Source organism: Tachypleus tridentatus, chromosome 3 (genome assembly GCF_004210375.1).
Source record: "Tachypleus tridentatus isolate NWPU-2018 chromosome 3, ASM421037v1, whole genome shotgun sequence".
Classification (NCBI taxonomy): domain Eukaryota; kingdom Metazoa; phylum Arthropoda; class Merostomata; order Xiphosura; family Limulidae; genus Tachypleus; species Tachypleus tridentatus.
The window spans coordinates 8,320,652-8,347,847 of NC_134827.1; the positions used below are offsets into that span (position 1 = coordinate 8,320,652).

The window sequence follows — 27,196 nt, forward strand, 5'->3', positions numbered from 1 at the left end:
GATTATACTGAAACACAATATTTCATTAAATTGTATCTCAAGACGGCTAGTATGGGTATTAAAACGTTTATTAAAATAAAGTAAAGAACAACGTTTCGACCTTCTTAGGTCATCTTCAGGTTAACAAAGGTTTCATGAAATTAAACACGATACATAAATTTTGTAATTTTATTAATAAGGTATAATACTATCGTAGAAAAAGAAATAACTATGGTGCAACATGCAATATATTCTTGTTTTGAATTAAGCACAAAGCTACACAATTGGCTGTCTGTGCTTTGCCCACCACTAGTATCGAAATCCGGTTTTTAGCAGTAGGAGTCCACAGACATACCGCTGTGCCACTGGGACAAATTTAGCAGTAAAAAACTAAAGGAAAGGCAATTTTACCAACAAATAGTGGGATTGATTTACATTATAACGCCTTCATGGCTAAAAGGGTGAGCACACGTTGCATACAAGTTACATGTATGTCATTAGTTGGTATTATAACCAACTAGTTCATAATTTATAATATGGAAAACGTTAAGAATTGTTTTGTTTGTTTTTAAATTTCAAATTATAACGCCCCCACGGCTGAAAGGGCAAGCATGTTTAGTGCGACCGGGATTTGAACCCGCGACCCTCAGATTACGAGTCGAACTCCTTAACCCACCTGGTCATGCCGGGTAATATGCTAACAATAACTTGGTATTAATGAATGAATACTAATGTGTAACATGAATAATGTTAATTGTAACTTCCTGCCAATTAATATCCTGCTTATTCACATTAAAACTATACAGATTGAATTATGTCTCTCTATTTAGTTATTTTCTGGTTCTTATAGTTAAAACCAATCTTTCTGATTATTTGAAGCATATGTTCCACTGAATTTTTTAAACCGGTTCTTAGAACACAGTCCCAAAGACGCCTCAGCCGATAGCCGCATATCGAATAACATTCAAGCCAGTTCCTATATTCATATCGTGAAAGACAACTGAAAAAGTAATTAACATGCTTTCAAGTAACCAGCAACACCGAATGTACTTGAAAACATTTTTGTTCAGTGAAATATTCTTTGCGTGCATTTATGAATGGCTCATTTTAAACAAGGATTTGCCAATTTGTATATGCAAATAAATAAGTTATCGAATGCTAAAATTCATTAACTGTCATTTATTATAAAGAGACTGCCTTTCAAAATAAAATGAGTTTTACATCTTTAGTTTCAAGATTAAGAAAATCTCTAAAACAAGTTTATATAGTTATTGGATATTGACGTGTTTTTTTTTTTTTTTTTGTCTTGAAATGTCACATTTATTTCACATGACCGATAAAAACACACTCTGACCTAACTTTTGAAGTTTAAACAAACCACTATAAGAAAATGAAAAATATATTTTTATAGTTGTTATTATAAAATAGAACTGTGATTTTATCAGTAAATTGAATTAAGTAAGACAAACACGAATGTTAGGCATCATGTTGGTGTCTTCTGTACAATGTCTGATGTCACTGGGATAATATTTCCTTAAGTAAATATTAGACAAAATGTTGATGTCTTGTGTACAATGTCTGATGACACTGAAGAACAAAAAATACCTTTTCTAGTCATGCTTAGTTTATATGAAATATTTTCCCGAAATAAAAAACATATAAAAAATAAACATACGCATGTAATGGGAAGAAAGTGGCGAATATCCATTTAGAATGACATCTGAAAGAACATTTCAAATAAAAAAAAATATATTTCTTTAGAGTAGAATGTGTTTCTATTCAAAACAGTTTAAAGAATGGACATACAAATTTTGATGAATAATGATGAGTAATGATAGTTCCAATAAAAAAGGGGAAAAAATCTAGTAAAGAAACAAGAAACAATAAAGTTTTAAAGTCGTTACTAAAGATGAATAAAGTGTTCTGTGCAAGTATTTCTGATTTGATAAATATTTATAAGTGTAGAATATTATATCGAAAAAAAAAGGTAATCCTATAATTAAGCAATGATATCTTTGCGCCCATTTGTCTTTTATCTGGCATGAAGCAGAAGCCGGATGATCACATTAAAGCATAATGCATTTTACGTCGTAGTTTTAAACGTAAAACAATATGGTAATCATTGAAGGGTGTCTATTGACTCATCGTGTATTGAAATTGAATAAGTAGGAGTGAACATTTCTAACAACAGTCTAACACACCTTAATTATTCAAAGAAGAAATCTTTGTCCAAGATGACTACAACATATCCGAATTTGTTTAACTACTAAAAATGCTATTTATCTCCACGTTCTTAAAAAAAATTAAAATGACTGCTTGGATTGCATAATTCTTGCAGAATTGTGTCATTGTCATCATTACCCAAAAGGTCAAAGGTCGAAATGGCTTAATCAATGTCATAATAAAAGAGGTCATATTAAGGCCATACCAATATTTTTAATCCAATACTTCTATCATAAAGGATATCTTAACTATTCTTCAAATGACATACTGTTTGCCAGATAACAAAAGCAATCTAAGTGAAAAAGATTTTCCCGCTTTTTAACTTATCAAATAATATTCAATTTCTGATTTAACGATAAATTAAGTTGGGTGTATAGTTTTGCTTTACTCACTCCTGTTATTGTATTTATTATTTTTGTCTCCGTTTATCATAAAGACGATACTCTCTTCTTAAGTTTACATTTTCGTCAAAGTTGTTTAATGCAGTGTTTTCTGACATTCCAAGACATTTACAACTACAAATACCTTCACATGTTGTGTTTCAGATATAAGTAAAATAACGCTAATAAATCATGCATTGCTGTTTGAAATTGAAAATAATTATTTATAGAAAACAAAACGATAAAAACGAATACCACAAAATACTTCAAACTCAGATTCTAAATAGTAAAACCGGTATTAAACAAATCTCCTGCGAAGCATTTGAATCTTGCTTAAAACAATAAGTTTATTAAGTGTATAGAGTTTCACATGCAACTAGAGCTGAAACATTTCAGTGCAGTCGAAACTCACATAATTTCACCCACAACTCGAGTTCAGAAGTTTTAGTGCAGAATAACATAAAATAAACTAACTTTATGAATCCCACCCGTAATATAACTCCATAGGTTTCGATATACGATAACACTATAACACTCATGGGTACATCTTAGAAAAGTTGCATGGGATAATCATTTGAAAAAGAATTTTTTAACACTTCTAACTCGCGTTATTAAGAAAATTTTGAATTTTTCATTTTATAATTCTATCCTAAGTTTGTTCTGATACTTAATTTCTGGACTTTGAATCGAACTGTCAAAGATTCGAGCCATTGCTTTCCCTAAACACAGTCCATACTTTCAGCTGGGAGGTTCTTTAATAATTAATAACGCTGAGTAGGTGGAGGTATATTTCTATCTTATTTTCTTCCCTCAGGCCAGTAGTTCTACATTATAGAAAGCTTAGTCCTGAACTTAGGAATTTCTTACCATGGAAACTATGATTATCCCCTATGCTGCAGAAGATATTGTTCAAGTTAAAATACTTGTGGCACAGTGTCATGTCTGTAGAGTTACAATGTTAAAAACAGGTTTTGACACCCGTGTTGAGCACAGCACAGATGGCCCGTTTTTAAACTATGTGCTTAACTAAAAATAGAAAAATCTATGAAAGTAATTATTTTTAAGAAACGGTGTATGAGAAAAAGGTCCGTTTAGGCTGTGTTATACTATTCAAATTTATTTTTATGCGATCTGAAAAAAAAAGAAACCAGAGTCTCTGTAAGTATTTTTAATTTTGAAATTTGACTTTAATTTTTAACAATTAATCGACTTCTAAATTAAGTAACAAACTTTAAAACAATGAAATTATGTGTATTCGAGCACGGGAACTTAGAACTATTGCGCTATTCAAGAACTATGAATACTTATATACATATAACGACTTCTAAATTAAGTAACAAACTTTAAAACAATGAAAATATGTGTATTCGAGCATGGGAACTTAGAACTATTGCGCTATTCAAGAACTATGATTGTAAAAACAGTCAATTCCAATGGCTATATACCCATACACATAAAAAATTCAGATTCAGAAAAATAACACGACTTGAACACAATACCAGTTAATAAATGTTCTGTCAATGCAGTTTTAAATATATAAATTGTTATAACTGTTCTAGTTATTGTCTTATCTGGCAGTCATAAAGGGTACTTGCGAACGTCACACTACAACTAACAACATGACATCATGATTACTTACGAATGTGAATTAAGACTGCTTGACAGCTTTTGATGACAAATAGTAACTACTTAACCGCTTTATCCTTGTCCTATTATTTTTGTGTCAAAAAACCGGACTGATTTTAATTGTTCGTTCTAAGTTTAGAATGATACCTGCAATGACTCTATTTCAAAAGAAGATTAAGGGGAAGAAAGGGTCACATAAACTTGGCTATTTTTAGCAACTCAAATGTTGTGGAAATGATTTTAACTTTTATGGCATGATGCTTTATCAAAATAGACACGAAAGTAATTTTGAAACTGCAATTTGATTTCAGAGTCTAACTCTAGATACACCATAAAATAAGTGCATTATTTCTACATCTACACAGCTCGTAATAGAAAAACAAAGGCCAAACTAGGAAAAAGAAATAAAAAGAAACTAAAAAATAAAGTTTTTAAATACACACACACACATACATATTTTTTCGAGATTCACAAGTATTGATTGATTAGTTTTATACTAAATACATTGTTATATATGTGATTTTAGAACAACCGGGAATAGTAGGCACATTTCATTACTATTAATTTTCTGGCTTTATTTATTATTGTATATTGTTTTCTGTATTGTATTTATAGCACCTCTTTCTGAGACTTAATCCATGTTCTTATCCGACGTATCATATCTAAGTTCGACCGTGATTTATTTAATCATTTGAATTTATGTAAAATAAACTACATTGCTTATAGGTCTCACTGTAATTTCGGGCAGTAATATATTCGTGTGATTAAAACTTCCAAGTGTTGCTATGAATTATTAAGTTTTTCGAACAACAAAACACTAATATTATCTATCTCAAATATAACTATTTTTTACAGGTTTTGTTAATTTCCAAATGAATACTTATTTCAAATGCGTTGATTATTATCTTATTACACATAACAGTCCTAACTGAGATAGCAACCACATTTTTTATTCAAGCATGCAAAGTAAAGAAGAATGCGTTTTTCTATAGCAAAGCCACATTGGGCTATCTGCTATGTCCACCGAGGGGAACCGACCCCTGATTTTACCGTTGTAATTCCCAAGACAATGTGACTACAACTGGTCAAGAAAGTGAATTAACAGATACATTATTCTGTATCAGCACTACAAAATTAAACATAGAATACGATACAGACTTTTCCATGTTTTCCATGTTAATAATGTTAACTTGATAAAGTTAGCCAACCTCACAAAAAATATCCTGAACAGTGGGAGATATATTTAGGCCTAACAGATGACCACGTTTCACCTGTGAACTAAATAAGAACTGTCTTGTTCTACAAAAAACTAGATACATTTATTCCAGTATTTAAAAAGATGTGTTTGTGTCCCACGTGCTTTGATTTAATGCTGTCTGATATAAGAATCTTATGGAATTTGTCTTATCATATCTGTCAAACATGACATCACCATGATTACAATGTTCATCGCACAATGGCTTTGTGATCAATTTTAGTGTGTTTTCATTGAGTTAACTAAAAGTAAAGGGTGTAGAACCAGAACATTCACTGATATGTATGATACTATGCCCATTCAATTTGTTACCTGTGCATTTTTGTCATCTTGCCCAGGTGTGAGTGTTATTGACACAAATATTTTTTTTCTTCAAGTAGCATACTCTCGGCCCCTTTCCTGAATGTGTAAATCTCATGACACACCAGTTAGACAAATGAAGCCAGATCATATTTGAAAATTTGTTTTAGGTTAAAAACCAACTCATACTTGATCACTTGTTTCAGTTCAACAGCCTGCTCATATTTGATCACTTGTTTCAGGTCAACAGCCTGCTCATATTTGAAGACTTTTTCAAGACAATATTTCTGATCTCTGTCAGCATAACTGTTGTTCTGAACGATTTTGTGTCTGCTTTGAGAGCAGCTACACTTGTGGTACTGCTGTTCCTTTTCTTAAGTGATACTGTCAATAACCCAAACGTCTAAAACATAATTTTCTTCAAAGGTTCAAAGACATGACTGCTTCCTTTATTAAGGCAAAATCCTTCTAACTATACCACTACTGTATGCCCGTGGTCTGCTACAAAACCAGTGCATTGGTTGTATGCTCAGAGAATACTAGACTACTGTGGCAATGTTCGCTAAAATGGTTGAGGACCACATAAAAATGTGTTACAGTATAAATGTATGCACATATATTTAAAGGTATATACAGATGATAAATTGATTCAACTACAGCCAATGACAGTAGACATACAATCTATATTAATAAGTTTGAAAATCATGCAATGAAGTTTCGTTTGTCACTGATAGTTTTGTAGCTTTTTGGGTTTTGTTTTATGTATTGTGTGTATTAGTACCACTTGAACTCAAAACCTGTTATACAAAAAAGCTGTATTCAAGCATACTGTTAGTACGAACGTGATTTGTATTCACCATAATATAAAAACCTATGCATTGGATAAGTGAAGTGAAAGAGAAATTGTCATTGGCCGCTACGAAATTAACAGTTTTCGGAATACTAAGTTTAATTTTTATAAACACTGTATTATTATCAATTTCTTCCCAACTAGCCTGAAGCCACGAACATCAACTAGGTATCTTCCGCTCTGGTTCATTCGAGTGATCTAATAAACTTTCTGCTGAGGTTCTTACAGAGTATATCAATCCATATCAACGCTTCTTGAATATTTTAATCTTTTTTTTTAAGATTCTTCATTAGGTAAGAATCAACACTGAATGATCGAAGATATAAAAGTTATCAAAAAAAAGATGTCATGGATCTTAGAATAATTTCGTCTGTGTTGCTCAGACTCTGCGGTTGAAGTCAACCATCCATCCACGAATATTGTATCAAAAGTGTGGAGAGGAGACTGTTACTGCTTTCTTAGTGCGAGGCTACACCATATGTTGTATGCACTCTATCGACCGCGGAATATCGAACCACGGATTTTTGCGTTGAAATTCCGTGAACTTACCGCTGACCCACCTGGGGATATAAGGAGATGAGAATCTGACTCTGAGTTGTTGTTTTTTATATATACGTAGTCTGAAATTGCTTTTGTTATATACGACCTCATTAGTTTGATAATAAAAATTTTGGAAATTGTTTTGTGAAAAATCAATCCGAAAACACGGGTTGTTCAAATTACTGAAATACCGAATAGCATGTGGTATCTAACTGTGAAGTATACGAAATATTGAGGAAATGCGTATTACTCTGTACATTTATAATTTCTACAGATGTAATAACAAAATTTCCCACCCTCTATCATGTTCATAAATCACTGGTGTTTGTTAATTACTGAACAAACTAATTAAACAGATACCAATACAGTTAGAGAAAGCAGATACGCATTTGTTTATATGTGTGAGAAATACTACTGATTGAATACAGTACTGAATATTTAAATTAAAAATAACCCTTTTTATGTATTTATTTGCCGAATCTAGAGAGTTTGTTTTTGAATTTCGCGCAAAGCTACACGAGGGCTATCTGCGCTAGCCGTCTCTAATTTAGCAGTGTAAGACAAGAGGGAAGGCAACTAGTCATCACCACCCATCGCCAACTCTTGGGCTACTTTTAACCCCCGAATAGTGGGATTGACCGCCACACTATAACGCCCACGGCTGAAAGGGCAAAAATGTTTGGTGTGACGGGGATTCGAACTCGGAATCCTCAAATTACGAGTCGAGCGCCCTAACGACCTGGCCAATCTAGAAAGTAGCTTATAAAATTTTACGAAGTTAACCAATAGTAGATGCTAAACTTTTCGTATAGGGGAGTAAATTGAAATTTGGAGGTGCAGGTATACCGTATTCAGTTTGTTATTCCACTGATATAAACCCACCAAAAATTTGTACGAAACGACAAGAACTCGAGTTCTTGATTTTAGTAAATTTGGGAAAAATTATGATGGAAAATCGAAGGGTGGAAGTGTTTGAAGATCTATCTGCTGTTAGTTTAAGCTCTATGGCATATATATGCGTCTGTGAGCTCTTAAGTGTTTTTGCAAGGGTTGACAGTCGTACCGTTCTCGTAATACGTAAAATGAAACCGATATCACAAGTCGCTGTGGCATACTTATGCAAAACAAATTGGCATTTTTACATACGTAATTGCATATATATGTATTATAAATATCCGGTAATTTTTATTTCTCGTCAACTTTAATATTTATGAGTGGCACACACGAACCCTGCTAAGAAGGAGCTATGAACGAACGCTTTGTTTTCTTTATGGTAACGTGACAGTCTGTATTATATGATGACTCATCTGACACTACGTTTCATGCGCAATGTATCTTATGCTAATTATCTCAACTTGAATCATTTTCAATATATATATTACAAGGTCCCTCTCGAAATACAAGATTATTCGACAACTTAAATGTCAGAAGAGAAAAGTTTGTTTGTTTTTTACTTCATTTACTTTTAGCGTAGTCGACTAAGAAAATTTGAAATAATAATTCGGCTCCAAAACCATATATTTTAGCTTTAATATATAATACTTAATTTCCACGTGAGGTATATCTGTCGTTAACGAACTAGAAACAACAAATATAAATCTATCAAGTAACCTAAAATTGTATAAATTTACAGAATTTATTCTTCAGATAATAAAGATTATATTGCTATGAAATCAGAAATACTAAACATACCTGAACAATTCACTGAAGATCACTCATGAGTTTTATTATTAGTTGTTTTTTTTTATTTCTCGCAAAGCTACACGCGGGCTATCTGCGCTAGTTTGTTTGCTTTTTGAATTTTGTGCAAAGCTACACGAGGGCTATCTGCGCTAGCCGTCCCTAATTTAGCAGTATAAGACTAGAGGAAAAGCAGCTAGTCCTCACCATCCACCGCCAACTCTTGGGCTACTCTTTTACAAACGAATAGTGTGATTGATCGTCAAACTATAACGCCCCTATGACTGAAAGGGCAAGCATGTTTGGTGTAATAAGGATCCGAATCCGCAACCCTCAAATTACGAATCGAACGCCTTAACACACCTGGCCATTCCCCGAACTATTGATGATTAACAATCTGTCTGTGTTGTTTATTCGCATCAATTCATTTTTATTGTTAATAGTTTTATGTTTCCCTTGGTGGTATGATTAGCTTGTATACATTCTTAAACAAAAAAGAGCTTGATCAGTTGTTGCAAAAAAATCGTAGCAATATTGGGTTTCTAGTTTGAAGAATTACCTAATTCGTGTCACGTGAGAGTTACCAATGTAAAAGGGATAATACTATACAGAGGCTCCTCTGCCTTTTGGTTTCAATCGTCGACTAACATCAATATAACAATCATGCATTGGTTCCATCTATTGGGGTAAATCAGTAATAGTTAGCTTTGAAGGAAATCATTAACTTCTGCTTACAAACGCAGTCTTATGTTGTTTGAATCGATTTGTGACAACATAAAGTATTTGAAACACCATGTAAAATATAGGAAAATTGAGACGTCTTCAAAATAATCCCGATGTGTCCTGGGTATCTGTTTATATAATACTTATATTTAAACGTTAGTTTATATTGTGTAAAGACGTGGTTATGAAAGGAAGAAAACAATCATAATATCATTTGATATAAAAAAATCAAAATAATTGAACAATATATTTGTATTAGGTGAGGTACACTTTTACGAGTTATGATCGGTAAGCGCTCTTCGTTGTCGTTGCTATGAATTTATTACCTTGTATTTGATGGAACAACCAGCAGCTAAAGCTGGTGTTGTATAAGTTATAATTTACGTGACTGTAACTAGCCTATAAACTAAACATTTTAAGTAAGAATAATGAAGTATTTGGGTTTCGTATTTGAAAAGAACTTTAATGTGTAAAACGAGACTTTATGGACATTTTGTTTTTTACAGAACCAGATAATGTAAAGTTTTTCGTGAAAGGAATTTAACGTACAATGTTTGGTTTTATTGTGATTTATTGAAAGCTGTTATCTTGCATGTAATGTATATACTTACAAATACATAGTAAGTATCCAAAGAATCCAAAATAAGAAGTAAGAATCCAAAATAAAATGTTGGATTCTTACCTATTAAGAATTTTACCTATTATAATTCATACTTATTAAATACGTTGATCTAACAATCCTGCTCACCCATCTCTTGAGTAGGTTGTTAAGGCATTCGATTCTTAATCTGAGAGTCGCGGGTTAGAATCCCCGTCACACCAAAGATGCTTGCCATATCATCCGTGGGAGCGTTATAATGTTACGGTTAATCCCACTGTTCGTTAATTAAGAGTTGGCAGTGGGTGGTGATGACTAGCTCCCCTCCTTCTAGTTTTACACAACTAAATTAGGGACGGTTAGCGCAAATAGCCCTCGTGTAGTTTTGCGCGAAATTCAAAAACAAACAAAGAGACATCCCTTAAATACACCTTAAATTGCCTCCCAAATGTGACACTGAACTTTGAAAACTATGGGATGTTAAGAATATTATGTTTCTCACTTACGATCTATATCATCAAATGTTTTAAACTTCTTCTGCCAAAAATTCATTTGAACACTTTGGTTGTTTATCCGAAAATTGGTGAGGTACTAAATGGTATTATATATTTGGTTATGAGACCATTGAAAGATTTGAGAACTTAGTAATACAACATATTAAAAACGTTAAGGTCAGGTGAAAATGATATGTTTATGTAATATGTGTCCATTTGTCAACGTTTTTAAGAACAATGGAGGAAGTCGATCTCAGAATGAATTCACATGTGTCTATAAATAAATGAACACAATTTGTGAGATTTGTACCTTGAATACTTTATGAAACTAGAATACTCAAGTTGGGTACGTGAGGAAGACTGGAATTTCCAAATTATGCTTAAATTTACCAAACTGACGAAGCCACAAGTAAAATAATGACCAAAAATTACATTTTACTCTAAATTTCACAATTTCAAATAATATATAATCAAGAAATGGTTGGGTTCGCTGTTTTAAAGGCATTTTCTTAACTTGTTTCCGTGAGGTACAAAACAAAAACTTTTGTAAAGCACAAAAATTATTGTCATTTATAGTGCATTTAAAATTAATGTTACAAAGGGTTACTGTTTATTCACATGTGCATTTATTTGTGTGTTTTCGTAGACAGTGGATGTTTAGATGTTTAAGTCAAGCTGATGTGTTTTGTTTTTTTTAATACCAGTGTTGTTCCAAACCCTCTGTGGGTTTGCTCGCCTGTTCGATAAAGAAAGACTTTTCCGTTTTTGGATTGGAATGCGACCTGTTGTAGCTTTTTACAAGCCTGAAACCGTCGAGGTAAATTATATTTTAACCTTTGTGCCTAATTTTGCTTCTGTTTTCAGCAGAATTTCAATTATTCGATAGTATAACGAATCAAACGAGATATTTAATAGGTTAAAATAACTTGAATTTTTAATGCTATTTGGAGATACCATGCTCAAAGTTGATTAGGGGTTCAATTTATAATACGACTCTAGTAGGCCTTAAATTCTTTTACCTTTAAAAATCATTTTAACCAATCAAAATACCTCTATAAAATGAGTTATTTGTGTACATAAATATATGGTAGATGTTTCTTGTTTGTTCACGTTCTATGTTCACTGGAGCGTCAATCTTGTTCTGTTTCTCTTTCATAAATATATTTATGAACAGAATTAAGACAAAAAATGGCTTTGTGTAAAGCTATATTTTGCTATTTTATTTTTGAAGCTAAAGTTGTGTTATAAACATATACCTAATAATGAAAATAATGACGGAAACATACAAACTATATATAAATACGAGTCACAAACAACGTTTTTATTGATTGTCCTAAACATGATAACAGAAAATAGAAAAATAACAGGAAAATAAATTATATCATGCAATACAATTTTTGTATGCGATCCTTATGATTTATGTTGGAAATGTCTCATATTACTCCACATGATGTAGCCCGTTCTTTAGTTTCCTTTCTCGGTTTTCGTACAACCTTAAGATATTCAAGTCAGGAGTACGTACAGACAAGCTGTTGTTGCGAATGTTCCATGGTGTACTCTTTGGCGTTTCATTAAATTTGCTGTGCGCTTTGGATCGTGTTCCTAAAGAAATGACCTGACAGCAGCAGAGTGTCATTACTTTCATCTGTAACACAGCCATTGTTGGCTGAGATGCAGCTGGAAACTTGTACGGATTTCCCATCATGCTTCACTATAGATGTTGTATATTGAATGTGAAACACTTCCACAGTACTTGCTGTTAATTTCTTTTTCTTCTTCCACCATTTACGTGATTATTTGCAATACTGTACACGAAATATTGTAGATCTATCAACAACAAATTAAAGTTTACTTTGATATCTGAACGTTTACGCTGATAAGCAATGCGTATGTGTACCCGCATATGTTGTATCTTTAACTTATTACTATGGAATAGAAAACTCTTAATTAACAAACATTAGAGATTTACGAGCTCATACGACGTCTTAAAGTAATTACAATATTTACTAACACGTATGCAAAAACTGCACGAGTATCTTTAAGGACTTACTATAAGTGCTGCCTAATGCAATTTTTGGTTCGTGGACACGTACAATACAGCTGTTCTCTTATGTTCACATATAATACCACGTGACCGTCGTATCTTAGTTGTTTGAAATCGGTATCTGATGAGTAGGAATACTCCAGGCACCAAAATTCAGACACATATGTATATTCTTTTCAGGCTTAAATATATTTCCAAAGAATATCTAGATCAAGGTGTGTATAGTAAGACTTGTATAATTATTATTTAGCTCTTCACGTGGTTATCATATTTTAGAACTACTTCAATAGACTCTAAATAATGTTAGCTCTGAATACCGTTTATGTGTTTTGAAAATTAAATCTACACAAAAAAGTATTGACGTGAAGTTGTTAACTTATCAGAGTGGTAAGCCTAAACGCCCCTATGAAGGGTATTGCATTTCTGTATCTTTCTCTTCCTTTTTCCAGGTAGTTCTCAGCAGTTCAAAGATCATAGATAAAGCAGTAGAATACTCCCTCTTACACCCATGGTTAGGATCAGGATTGCTGACGAGGTAATGTGTAACATTTTGGTGTATTTAACTTTCTACCTAGAAATTTGAGTACTGTGACGTCAATTTAGATTTATTAGCAGGCACCCTTTGAAACAATTCAACGTTAATTTTCCTCAAAATTGTGACGATTAAATATGCAATCAATCAAGCCTCTTGGATCAGAGCGTATATGTAATATGATTGTTTAGTGGGTAGTTTACAACATTTTTATCATTTCTTGTGCTATTTCAACAACGAAAAATGTATTGCGTTTATTTTTGATATTCGCGCAAAGCTACTCAAGGGCTATCTACAAATTACAAATATACCCTGCATGGCCAGGTGGTTAAGACACTCGACTTGTAATCTGTGGGTTGCGGGTTCGAATCTCCGTCGCACCAAACATGCTCCCTATTTCAACCGTGGGGGCGTTATAATATGATGGTCAATCCCACTATTCGTTGGTAAAAGAGTAGCCTTAGAGTTGGCGGTGAGTGGTGACGACTAGCTGCCTTCCCTCTAATCTTACACTGCTAAATTATGAACGGCTAGCGCAGATAGCCCGCATGTAGCTTTTCGCGAAATGTAAAAGCAAAACAAACAGTTAAATAAACGCCTGCCGGAAATGATCTATAAATTATAGAATTCGTTGCCTTTTGCCGCATTCCGCACTTTTGGGCTGTGGATATATTCTACAAAAGTGGCAATTAAATCCTACTATTTGATCGCATAAAAGTTGCCTAACGTTTGACTAAGACAGTGCTGTCTTACCGCCTTCCCTATAGACTGTTTGTTCAAAGTTAGCAATAATATTTAAAACCAAGTTGCATCTTATAGTGCCATTGACAGTACTGCCATTACTTGTAAGTTGAAATATTTTGTGTAAAGGCACGCAAGCGATATTTGCTTACAGCCGTCTCTGATAGACTAGAAAGAATACAGCACTTATCTCCCATTTTTGGTATACTTTTATTTGGCCGAACACTGGGACTTAACACCAACTTTTGAAGTGCACTCATGAATTTAAAGAAAGGAGCTCGTTCTTGTGATAACGGGTGGCAAACCAAAGTCCTTGTAATCACTAAGTCACAGCCAATTCGAAGAGTATTGTAATATATATACATATATATGGTATATTTAAGAGATTATATAGTGTCGTTCTCTTTGTATTATGAAAGTATTTGAAATTTATATTTCGTTTATTTACAATCAGTTCCAAAGATAAATGGAAAACAAGACGGAAAATGTTGACACCTGCTTTTCACTTCAGAATCCTGGATGATTTCATGCCTATATTTAACGAACAGAGTCGAATTTTGGTGAACAAATTAAAAGAAACCCAAAACAGCAAATGGGTGGATATAGAAAGCTTTGTTACCCTCTGTACATTGGACGCTATTTGTGGTGAGTATATACTGTTTGTTTGTTTGTTTGTTTTTGAATTTCGCACAAAGCTACACGAGGAATATCTGCGCTAGCCGTCCCTAATTTAGGAGTGTAAGACTAGAGGGAAAGCAGCTAGTCATCACCATCCACAACCTACTCTTTTACCAACGAATTGACCGTAACATAATAACGTCCCCACAGCTAAAAGGGCGACCATATTTGGTATGGCGGGGATTCGAACCCGCGACCCTCAGATTACGAGTCGAGTGCCTTAACCACCTGGCCATGCCGGGCCACCTGATAGAGCATTTTCCATCATCACTGAGCAAAACGTTTAAACATAAAAATATAGTTACACTTTTTCTCAGTAATACAAGCAGGTAATTTTTTAGATAAATGTATTTGAGAAATGGGAGTCAACTGATAAAGAAAATAAATTAAACATCTACCTCTACGTGGTTAGGACACTCGGTTCGCAATCTGCAAGTCGCTGTTTCGAATTATCGTCACTGAATCTGCTCGCTTTTTCAGCTGTGGGGCATTAAAATGTGATGGTCAATCCTATTATTATTTGGTAAAAGAGTAGCCAAGAGTTGGTGGCGGGGGGTGTTGATTTGCTGCCTTCTTTTGCTTTAGTCTATATATACAATTAAATTGAAAAGGGATAACGCAGATGGCCCTTGAATAGATTTACGCGAAATTTAACTAAATCAAACGCAATTTTCTTTATTTAAATATTTCTCATCTTTAAATATTCTATAAATATAATAAAACAATAAAACTCTTCCTTATACGTATGATACTGGAAAGACTTTTTTTATTATGCGATTTGCAACACCCAACTTCGCGAAATTTTTATCCTGTATGCATGCAGATTTGCAATATGGATCACCATTTTGCCTTTTCGCGTCCGTTTTCCGTCACGGAGGACTTTATTATTCTCCATTCGAATGTACAGAAAAATAAATTTGGGCAGATGAATTTGCTGCGCGTAGTGGAGCAAAACGAAGGTGAAAAAGTCGGACAGATTCAACGTTTACGGAGTATTTGGCGTATTTTTGTCTTTGGACAAGAAAGAGAAAAAGCACTCAAAAGAAATTACTATACAAGGCTGCAAATCGCTTTCAGCCACCAGTGTTATCCCTACAAATTGCTGGTACCCCCCCCCCCCCAAGTGAGCACTGGCGCCACGGGTAATCTGCTAGTTTAAATAATCCAACTAATAATATTATTTCGAACAGATGGCAAACCTAACCATTTTAGTGACTTATAATTGTAAAAAGTTTATAAATTTAACGTTCGAAGATTTTATTAAAAGCCATCTTTTTGTGAACTTTTAAAATGTGTAAATAAAAAGTAATTTTGTGTATTTTTTCAAACGGAGCCAAATTATCACACTTAAAAAGGAAATATACCAACATATTCGACCATGTTCATCACTAGGATTTCAATATAAATTCCAAAACAAATTATTAAAATCTATATTGTTGTATAATTTACTCTGTCACTTTTCGTATAGAACACGAGCGAATTAACATTAATGGTTCACATTATTACACAACCCAATGACCTATTGGCCCCATTTTCTTTTATTTTTAATACTCTCTATTGATTTATATAGGTAATTCATGCTTTGAAGAATTACTAATACATTTTATAATTGCTTTATTCAGTTGCTCATAGAATAAATCAAAACATACAGCAGTTACAATTTTACGAACATTTATAGTGAATAACAGTCTCTATGTGTGGACGTTATATATTTACTCTTATGCGGTCTGCACCTTTTTTCTTTTCTCTTTTATCTTCGGCCCCGTATGGCCAAGTGGTTAAGGCACGCGACTCATAATCTAAAAGTTGCGGGTTCGAATCCCCATCACACCAAATATGATCACCCTTTCAACTGTGGTGGTGATATAATGTTACGGTCAATCCCACTATTCGTTGGTAAAAGTTAGTCCAAGAGTTGGAGGTGGGTGGTGATTAGTAGTTGCTTTCCCTCTATTCTTACACTTCTAAATTAGGGACAGCTAGCGCAACTAGCCCTCGCGTAGCTTTGCGTCAAGTTCAAAACAAAAAAACAAACATTTTATTTTTCAGAATGCAGGAGAAAAAATAGTGAAAAAAATAATGAACTCTGAGTTATAATATATTATAGTTTATATTTATAATACTCCTCCTAACTGTGTGAAGATCACAGTGTTCTACATTTTAAAAACTGGTTAGCTTTATGTTAGTACACATATATTTTTTGTTTGGTTATTCATCTAAAGCTGTTCATAGTCTTCCTGCACTAGCCGTCCATAGTGATTACTTCACGGACAGATAGTAGCCTTCTGCAATAAACCCTTGGATTACTTTAAGTTAGTGAGTTTTATCTGTCACTGTTATAAAGCACCCAGAGTTTTTAGTAGCAAAGGGATACGAACCATCAACTCTCGAACTTACAATCTCAAACGCTAACCAATATGCAACGATCTAAAATTCGCAGAGTATATCACAAGAGTACAACCATATGTGATCACACATTTACGTATTCTTCTGCTAAATTAAGAATATCCGTACGAGAGAAACTGTTGTCAATTTCACCATATGCACATATTTACTGCAAATATAAATAACTGATTTGAAAGCAGGTTAGCGTTTTAATGCAACTAAAAATTCATAGATAAACGATAAACGTAACCATAATCATAAAAAAATTGCTATCTCACAAATAGACCATGCTCAGTCAGATTTATCTGTTTATTTTCAAGTACAAAGTTACAAAATGACCTATTTGCATTGTGCGAGTGCGCATCATAAGCCCTCAGACTTATTGATGAGACATCGGGAGGGTCCCAACTCGATATAAATTAAAATAAAATAGTTGGATCGGTTTCTAGGCGATTAAGTGTGTGTGTGTTTCTTATAGAAAAGCCACATCGGGCTATCTGCTGAGCCCACTGTACTAGCGGGGGGGCAGTAGGCGAGTAAGCTTCAAACTAAGTAAATAAATAGTTTTTTGCTCATTTTCTCACCAAATATGGGTCGTTATCGTTTGTTTATTTGTTTTCATCTCTTAATTCACTCTCGTAAACAGTTAATCAGTACGGTCTGTTTCACGCAAGCTAATTAACAATAGCTACTGAACCATCTGTCTGTAAATTTTAATTTTTTTTCAACTCTTTTCCCGGGATATAAAGTGCATCCTCACGTCTATTTTAAACAATAGTCCAAATAATACACAGATAAATCTTTTACATTTATCTTTTTTCTGTGTTAGACTCTATAAGCATAAATATTTTTATATTTGTCTGAAAATCTATTATCTATGTCAGGTATGCAGATTTAGAGACGTAATTGCACGGGTGGCAATAGATTCGTCTGTACTGGTGTAATGAATTTCAATCTGGTGGTACTTGCAATCTAAGGTCGCACGTGGCCTAGTGAATGTCGTGTGGTACAAGGAATCCTCTATTACAGCTTGTATCCATTTGCCACAAAATTGCGTACAGCGATTCAGGAGTGGTTGGTACGTTATAAGAATGATGGTCAAAACACATAATTAAATTGCCTTGCCCGAGAGTTGACGATGGGTGCTGTTCACTAGTTGCCTTCTCTCTAGTTTATCTGCCCGAAATTAGCGGTTAGCGCACACAGCCTTCGTTACAGCTTTATTAATTCTCAGTTTTACAAAATATTTCTTATCTCTATCTTGAATGAAAGATAAAATAACTGATTAATAGTTGAGTATGATATACAGTTTGTTACCATAAGCATTCTCTATTTCAAGAAACTAAGTGTTTCATACTGCTAATTAACGGTGATGTGCTAAGTCGTATATGAGGCCAGGTTACATACTATATGGCCCGGCATGGCCAGGTGGTTAAGGCACTCCACTCGTAATCCGAGGGTTGCGGGTTCGAATCCCCGTCATACTAAGCATGCGTGCCCTTTCAGTCGTTGGGGCGTTATAAGTTACGGTCAATCCCACTATTCGTTGATAAAAGAGTAGCCAAAAGTAGGCGGTGGGTGATGCTGACTTCCCTCTAGACTTACACTACTAAATTATGGATGGCTAGTGCAGATAACCCTCGTGTAGCTTTGTGCGAAATTTAAAAAAAATAAACAATACGTACTATATTGGTAATTGCAAAGGTGGTGTGAAAAATATTTCATTACTAAAAATGCGAATAATTTCAAAATATTCTAAAACTTCGCAAAGTCGTTAATTATATTTATAATTTTCTTTTCTAAGATAACTTTATAATGGGTTCATGTTATTTATTACGTGTCCTTGTTTATATCTTCAGTCGTTTATTTTCATAAACCAGGAATTTAAAGTTGTTAGAAGTATTAAAGTGTATTAAAAATACTTGACCAGTTACATCTACAGGCTAGCAAACACGTAGGAACACGTTTCTAGAAGAAATGATCAAGAATTGGTACGTGGATTCTTTTCCAAGTTGCACATGATCATTCGCGCCACACGTTACAAAATTGATGACACTTTTATTGTGCTAAGCGGTGCTGTATTTATAATTACATTAAAACCTCTTAAAAGAAAATTGCCAAGAAAGAGAAATGTATAATGTATAAATGTATAATCTTTCCAAAAACTGCAGGTAAATGATTGCTTAAGTTTTTGTAAATCGTATGTTGTTGTTTTTTCATGCTTCGAATGTGATAGCACTTATTTATCGTAGTTTTATTATATACTGAACATATATAACCTGTCAGCGTACTTTTTAACAAATTATTATTGGTAACAGTATAACAGTATACAATGCATTCCATCTTCTCTGGCCAGGTGGTTAAGGCACTCGACTCGTAATCCGAGGGTCGCGGGTTCAAATCTCCGTCACACCAAACAAGGTAGCCCTTTCAGCAGTTGGGGGCGTTATAATTTAACGGTCAATCTCACTATTCATTGGTAAAAGAGTAGCCCAAGAGTTTGCGGTGGGTGGTAATGACTAGCTGACTTTCCTCTAGTCTTACACTGCTAAATTATGGATGGCTAGCGCAGATAGCCCTCGTGTAGCTTTGCATGAAATTCAAAACAAACGAAACCAAAACTATCTTCTCTTAAAGTCGCCATCTTGCAAATTCACATGACGTGACAAACTTACATTAACAGAGGTGGCCAAAGAGTTGTTTGTGGTTATGCGCAAAGCTACAAAGGGGGGTAATTGTAATATTCCCATCATGGAGAAAAACCCGTTTGTTAACATTATAAGTTGTCAGGTTTGTCGCTGTGCCACTTTGGGAAGTTAACCAAAGCCTAATGTTTCTTAACTATACGTCAAGGATACTTCAGAACATGCAATTTCTTGATTCTGGAAACTGCAAAAAAAAAAAAAAAAACATAAAAATAATATATCTCAAACCACGTTTCTTCTAAAACATATAAAACGTAAATTTCCATACATTTCAAACAACGTCTTTAAAACGAAAAAGTTCTTGACTTTGTATAAGATATACGGTTCTCTAACCAAACAATATATTTAAAGAACATTCTAGCGAGTATTACCTATTATTTAGATGTTTATATTTTTTTCTTGCCGTCTATTTTCAGAGAGTGCTATGGGAATTAAAATTCACGCACAAAACAATAAAGAATCACCGTACGTGAAGGCTTTATACGAGTGAGTTTCAACACATCAAGAGTGCTCTGTTTTTGTTTTTTCTAATTCAATTTTTGAAATCAAAATCACTTTAATTGTGCATGGTCATCTTTAATAACGTATCAAACATTTAATTTAGTTAAATGTCGATTTCTGTTAAATATTTTATAACTTATAGCACTTAATGTTTTATTTCACTTGCAAGCCTTACGTTTCGATAGAACCGCTACAGCCTTTAAATACACTGTATATTTGTGAAGGAAATAACAGGTCATGTTTATGAAATTAATTTTGTTAAGTGAATGATCTTAATTTAGATTGAAAAGAATAATGCTAAATTACAAGGATAATTATGTAAAAATTTATGTTATGGAAAGACCTTGGCGTCATCTGTGTATTTGTGAAATAATATTTTTATTTCTTATAGTTATTTGTTTCTGGTTATTTTAGTTTTGTTCTTAAACATATTTCCTTTACCAAGATTTACTCCTAACATAAAGTAAGACCAGTGTTTGTGTTGTTGTTAACATTCTTGAAAATACTGGCGAGTTAATGAAATTGGCTTTACTCACCAGGAGGATTATTTAGTTAATGTCAACCATTTTTATAACTTTCAGCTTATTATTTACTTGTTTTTAGTTCTTAATTTATATATTTCAGGGTTGGTGAAATGTTTATGTCTCGTATGATGAGACCTTGGCTTTGGCCAATGATGTTCTTTTCACTGTCGTCATACGGACGTCGTTTTCATAAAAGCTTAGCAGATCTTCATAATTTTACTAGATGGGTATGTACAGATTTTACAGACTTTGTGCTAGAGATTTATTGAAACAAGAAAAATGTTTAGCTTTGATTCGAAACTTGCACATTGAAATTACTATCTTTTACATAGCATAATGTTTAGGGACAAGGGACCGGCCGGTCCATCTCAGTTGTCCCATCCCCACGACTAAAAGGGCGAGCATATTTGGTGCGATCAGGATTCGAACCTCCGACCCTCAGATTACGGATCGAACGCCTATATTTCAACCATTGAAACATTCTACATATTCCAGATACTAGTTCACGGGTATTAGAGGGAAGGCCTTTGCATGGCCAGGTGGTTAAGACACTTGACTCGTAATCTGAGGGTCGAGGATTCGAATCCCAGTCACACCAAACATGCTCGCCCTTTCAGCCGTGGGGGCGTTATAATGTTACAGTCAATCCCACTATTCGTTGGTAAAAGAGTAGCCCAAGAGTTGGCAGTGGGTGGTGATGACTAGCTGCTTTCCCTCTAGTTTTACACTGCAAAATTAGGGACAGCTAGCGCAGACAACCCTCATGTAGCTTTGCGCGAAATGCAAAACAAACCATTAAAGGAAATTACCTAACATTTTAAAGAGAAACATTCAGTTTTATTTTGCTCTTGAAATAATTAGATTCGTGATTTAACTATAAATATATTCGAGCTTATCTTGACTTACGCCAATTTTGTCCAGGTAATTCGTAATAGGAAAACCCAGATATTAAAGAGTCGAGAGACCAATAAAGACGATCAGGACACCAATGAGAATGGAGTGATACGATTGAAACAACGTCAGGCCTTTTTAGATCTCTTAATCAATCATCACTTGAAAGATCCCACTCTTACACTAGAAGACATTCGTGAAGAAGTGGACACTTTCATGTTTGAGGTAAAAACAGTACGTTATTTACTCGGATAGATCTCTAACTATGAGTGCTTTTAGCTACTGAGTAAGACATTTTGTTATTAGAACATTGCTATCTATATGCACCCACATACTGATACCTAGTGCAACCAAGTGTATACGTCCCATATATCTACTTCTCTCTTCCTAACCAAATTTACTACCCTCTTGCATGCGTACTATCTATCTTATCACTGCTCAACTAATTTATAGCCTAATTGTATACATGCGTCCTATCTTCTCTCTGCTGAAGCAAATGTATCACCCAGTAGTACACATGTCATCTATCTTCTTATTTGAAAATATAAGGAAATATCCAATTAATTCCAATAACGTCTAGCTTCATCCGAATAATCTACTTCCTAATTACTTCACTTAAAAAAATAACTCCAAAAATACCAGGATTTTTGTTCAAATAGTTTTCTATCTGAATTAGTGCCATGTTCTGTTTAACTACCAGGCCTGGCATGGCCTAGCGCGTTAAGGCGTGCGCTTCGTAATCTGAGGGTCGCGGGTTCGCGCCCGAGTCGCGCCAAAACATGCTCGCCCTCCCAACCGTGGGGACGTTATAATGGTACGGTCAATCCCACTCTTCGTTGGTAAAAGAGTAGCCCAAGAGTTGGCGGTGGGTGATGATGACTAGGTGCCTTCCGTCTAATCTTACACTGCTAAATTAGGGACGGCTAGTACAGATAGCTCTCGAGTAGCTTTGTGCAAAATTCAAAAACAAACAAACAAACTGTTTAACTAATTTAAGGATTAGGATTTATTAACTTAAACAGGTTGATTAAATACGGACTCTACTAGTATCTCAAAACATGCTAATGCCGCAGTTTGGATCAGTTGGAATTTGCACTTCCAAATATTATTTGAAAATCATGTACATAATAACGTGGTTTTTGTTCTCCTACAAAAGGGACACGACACAACAGCTATGGCAATTAGCTGGACTCTGTATCTCATCGGCTTGGATCGTTCTATTCAACAGAAAATACAAGATGAATTAGACATAATCTTTGGTGATGATTCTACAAGGCCAATCACCTTAGAAGATATAAAAGAGATGAAGTATTTGGAGTGTGTACTTAAAGTATGTAATACAGGAATGAATTTTCAGTTGTAATAATAAATATATATTTACTGTAATAGTTGTATCTCTTTCTAATATTGTTTCAAAACTGCCATTGTTAACATTTTATTACGTAATAATTTTTACCGGTAAATTTTAAAGCATCCAATAATAGTGTAAATATAAATTTTAAAGCATCCAATAATAGTGTAAATATAAAGTTTACTGTGTAAAATAAACATTTAATGATTTGATATTAGCCTACTTTTTTCTGTTCAAAAGGTGAAATAGATTTATATTATATTATGATTTATTATACGAAAGCGAACTATATAATTCTTAATTGGGATTTATTTTTCCTTCCTACACAATAATTTTTATTGTTCGTTCACTCACCCTTAAAACATCTTTTATCAAGGAAGGTCTTCGCCTCTTCCCATCAGTTCCTTTTATTGGAAGAATGCTTCAAGAAGATATTGTTGTCAGTGAGTATTTTAATTTAATTATCAACAAATTACAGAGATATCCAGCTATATATTTCACATTCACAAAATTAATTATTATTACAATAAAAGGATTTTGATATAATATTAGTAGTAATGGCAATCGTTCTTTCCAAAAACCAAATAGTTTACTTGTGACAGTCAATACGTTTCATATAACTTTCATTGAGTTTCCTGAAACAATTGTATATTAAGATTTTAAAAAGCTGTTGATTTTCTGATAATAAAGCGAACCTGCTTTAAACGAAAGTATGTGTTTAATGGCCCGGCATGGCCAGGTGGGTAAGGCACTCGACTCGTAATCCGAGGGTCGCGGGTTCGAATTTCTGTACCACTAAACATGCTCGCCCTTTCAGCCGTGGGGGCGTTATAATGTGACGGCCAATCCCACTATTCGTTGATAAAAGAGTAGCCTTAGAGTTGGCGGTGGGTGGTGATGACTAGCTGCCTTCCCTCTAGTCTTACACTGCAAAATTAGGGATGGCTAGCCCAGATAGCCGTGGTGTAGCTTTGCGCGAAATGCAAAACAAACCAAACCAACTATATAATGGTATATGTGTGTGTGTGGGGTGGGTGTATACTACAAACAAAAGTAAGATAATAAAGAATTCAAGAGCATTTCTCTTTTCATAAAAGATTAAGTCACTCGATTAATCTCAAAACGAAACATCCATTGGTTTATCGTGAGAACTTGTAGTCCTTATAAGTATGTAATATATTTTTCTCTCAATAGATGGCTACACAATACCACAAGGAACCACGTGCTTTCTTTTTACGTTCATGCTACATCGAAATCCAGAAGTATTTCCAAACCCGGAAATTTTCGACCCGGATAGATTCTTACCAGAAAATGTAGCAGGACGTCATCCCTACGCTTATGTTCCTTTCTCAGCTGGCCCGAGAAACTGTATTGGTAAGCAGAATTTGCATATGGCCAAGAAATTTGAAATTGTTTTCGTGTGATAAGTTCCGTATTTACTTTGAATAAATAGTGTTATTTACTTTTCTTTTCTGTTTTTTTTTTTTTTTTTCCTTTCTGAGAGTAATGATTAAATATCTGGCTCAAATTTTCATCAGATTCTAAACTGTATATTTGTCAAGAAACGAGTGAAATTCGAAACGTGTCAAATCTATAAAACATTATGAGCCAGATGTTGTCTAGCCCAAGGTTCAAGACGTGATATCGCAAAATATGCTCTGCACTTTCAATTATCGGCGCGTTGTAAAAGTGAGAGGCAATACCACCATCCTATTCAAAGAGACAAAGTTCTTGATGCAGCAAGTGCTATGTTGGGTTGCTCTTTCTCTGCTCAATAGTTCGAAACTAGATACGGTTATATCTGAACCATAGGGATCTCTGACGTAGCCATTTAGGCTACATATGCATAATAACTCTAATTATGAAGCACGAATAGCAAGTTTAGTAGTAGGTTTTGAATTTCGCGCCAAGCTACACGAGGGTTATCTGCGCTAGCCGTTCATAATTTAGCAGTTTCAGACTAGAGGGAAGGTAGCTAGTCACCAACATCCACCGCCGAGTACTGGACTACTATTTTACCAACGAATAGTGGGATTGACCGTAACATTATAATGCCCCTATGACTGAAAGGGTGAGTATTTTTGGTGCGACGAGGATTCGAACCCATGACTCTCAGCAAGGATAATTCTATACAGTAATTTTATGAAAATTTCGCTTAAGTGTCATATATTTACGTGTGATTCGAATATCTGTGTCCGACTTCAATGTCTATTCGTAAGTTTCCTAAAACTTATAAAATTAAAATGAATAAAAAATTGATAAATTTTGACTCCAGGTTTTAATCATTTAATGATAAAAGTGAGGCTTTAGTCCAAATTTATGTGTATTTAAAAAAAAAAAAAAAACCAAACAAAAAGCACGTTAATTTTCCTTCATGACTTTTCTTTGGACCTGAGAAAGACCTGAATTCACTTTTGGATTCAGATTTGGTTACTCTTTAGATTCTCATACTGTAAGGAACGTTCACACAGAAATTTTTAGATTTTCCCTCTTTTTTGGTAAAATAATAAATGTTCTAAAACATTTTACAGGTCAGAAGTTTGCCATGATGGAAGAAAAAGTTTTAATTGCAAATATTCTTCGCAATTTCAACCTGACGTCGATAGACCCAAGGGACAAGATCCATCTTATTGCTGAGATGGTGATTCGGCCAAAACAAGGGTTACGTATGAAATTAACGCCTAGATGGTGAAATGTAAAAGGTCTTATAATGGTTTTATTCTGTAAGTGTAAAAAGCTGATATCTTCCCTTATATCGTACACTTTGTCATCTATATTTAAGGCCAGCAGTTCTTAAAATTAATAAATATAACAACATTATATGTTGTTACTTGAGTTGTCGGTAACCTTAACGAAATAATGGCTTTATATGATAAAATATGAAATTTAAGATTTATTAAGTTATCTGAACGATAGTGTCGCACTACATTTTATAATTTTATATATTCTATAATTTCATTATATATATTATTTTTTGTACGTGGTTGTTAATTGATCATCTACATAATCGTGAGGGTTAACGCATTAAAGAATTCGTGTACTTTTATGATTAATGCTTTTTTTAAACTTTCAGGAGCTTTATAATAAAGGTTTTTAAGCTACTAATTTCTTTTAATAATCAATATCATTAAAAAAGATTATTTTCGAAATTTTACAGTCAACCTAATTCATTATATAATTCCAAGTCATTTACAGTAAGAGATACTAAAAAAGAAAAGATACAAAAGTGCGTAACGATTCATGTGAATTTGAGAAACAAACTTATAGAAAAATATTCATTTTGCTTCAAAAATTGCTGAAAATCGAATTATTCTTAGAATATACGAACTCTACAGTAAAACACCAAACTGAGTGGAGTTCTTTAAAGTTTAGATCCAGAGTATGTCAGATCGTTTTGTATATTATATGTTTATGTAAATAAAGATAATATATGAATCAAAAGATTATATTTATTTAATAGAACCCACTTCTACCACTTGCTCACCTAAAAATCTGATGATATATACACATAGATACAAATTGGGTGTTGACACCTGTGGTGAACAGAATACAGATAGTCTGTTGTGTAATTTTAAGCTTAACAACAAGTATGAAAAACGTATTTTATATATTTCTTATCGGTATATTTTGTGTAACTTGTTTATCTGGTGGCACAAAATGAGGACGTAAAAATAGTAATTTGCTACTAATATGCCCCCCAGTAGCACAACGATATGTCTCGAGACTTACAACGCTGGAAACCTGGTTTCGTTAGCGTGGTGGGCAGAGAACAGACAGTCCATTCTGTATCTTTATGCTCAATGACAAACAAACTACTAGCATACTCCTATTTTCAAGCAAAAAACTACGATTAATCTGTGGTTCTTAATTTGTGTGTGTTAAATTCTTGTATTTAATAGTGATAATGCTTATTTAAATTAATATTCCTTAGTGAGACATGCTTGAAAATGAATTCATTGTTCCAGTCATATAATCAGCTAACAATTTTCACTTCAGAATTTCGTTTTTCATCATATGTCTCATTCTTATTACGTGCTTATTATATGAATAACCTAAAACCACATTACTTAGAATATTTATTACTTCTAAATTAAAATGTTATATTTCTACCGGAATGTTATATTGTTTAGAAATATAAAGTATGTGACACAGGAAAAAGCTCACGTCAATAGAGAATATTCTTGATGACGAGAAAC

General features: G+C 33.8%; 1 protein-coding gene across 3 annotated transcripts in view; it reads left to right on the forward strand.

The window, feature by feature from the left end:
- LOC143246296 (cytochrome P450 4c3-like) overlaps positions 1 to 26,441 on the forward strand; it is a 69,396-nt gene extending 42,955 nt beyond the window's left edge. For 2 of the 3 annotated variants that reach the window (XM_076492771.1, XM_076492770.1), the window contains exons 2-11: positions 11,353 to 11,465; positions 13,142 to 13,227; positions 14,420 to 14,610; positions 20,150 to 20,219; positions 20,859 to 20,985; positions 21,680 to 21,874; positions 22,806 to 22,979; positions 23,377 to 23,443; positions 24,195 to 24,374; positions 25,532 to 26,441. In XM_076492771.1, the coding sequence (XP_076348886.1) occupies positions 11,424 to 11,465; positions 13,142 to 13,227; positions 14,420 to 14,610; positions 20,150 to 20,219; positions 20,859 to 20,985; positions 21,680 to 21,874; positions 22,806 to 22,979; positions 23,377 to 23,443; positions 24,195 to 24,374; positions 25,532 to 25,692 (1,293 nt within the window). In that variant the 5' untranslated portion in view covers positions 11,353 to 11,423 and the 3' untranslated portion in view covers positions 25,693 to 26,441. The remainder of the gene's footprint in view (positions 1 to 11,352; positions 11,466 to 13,141; positions 13,228 to 14,419; positions 14,611 to 20,149; positions 20,220 to 20,858; positions 20,986 to 21,679; positions 21,875 to 22,805; positions 22,980 to 23,376; positions 23,444 to 24,194; positions 24,375 to 25,531) is intronic. The other variant, XR_013025907.1, reaches the window with a different exon arrangement.
- The last annotated feature ends 755 nt before the right edge of the window (positions 26,442 to 27,196 follow it).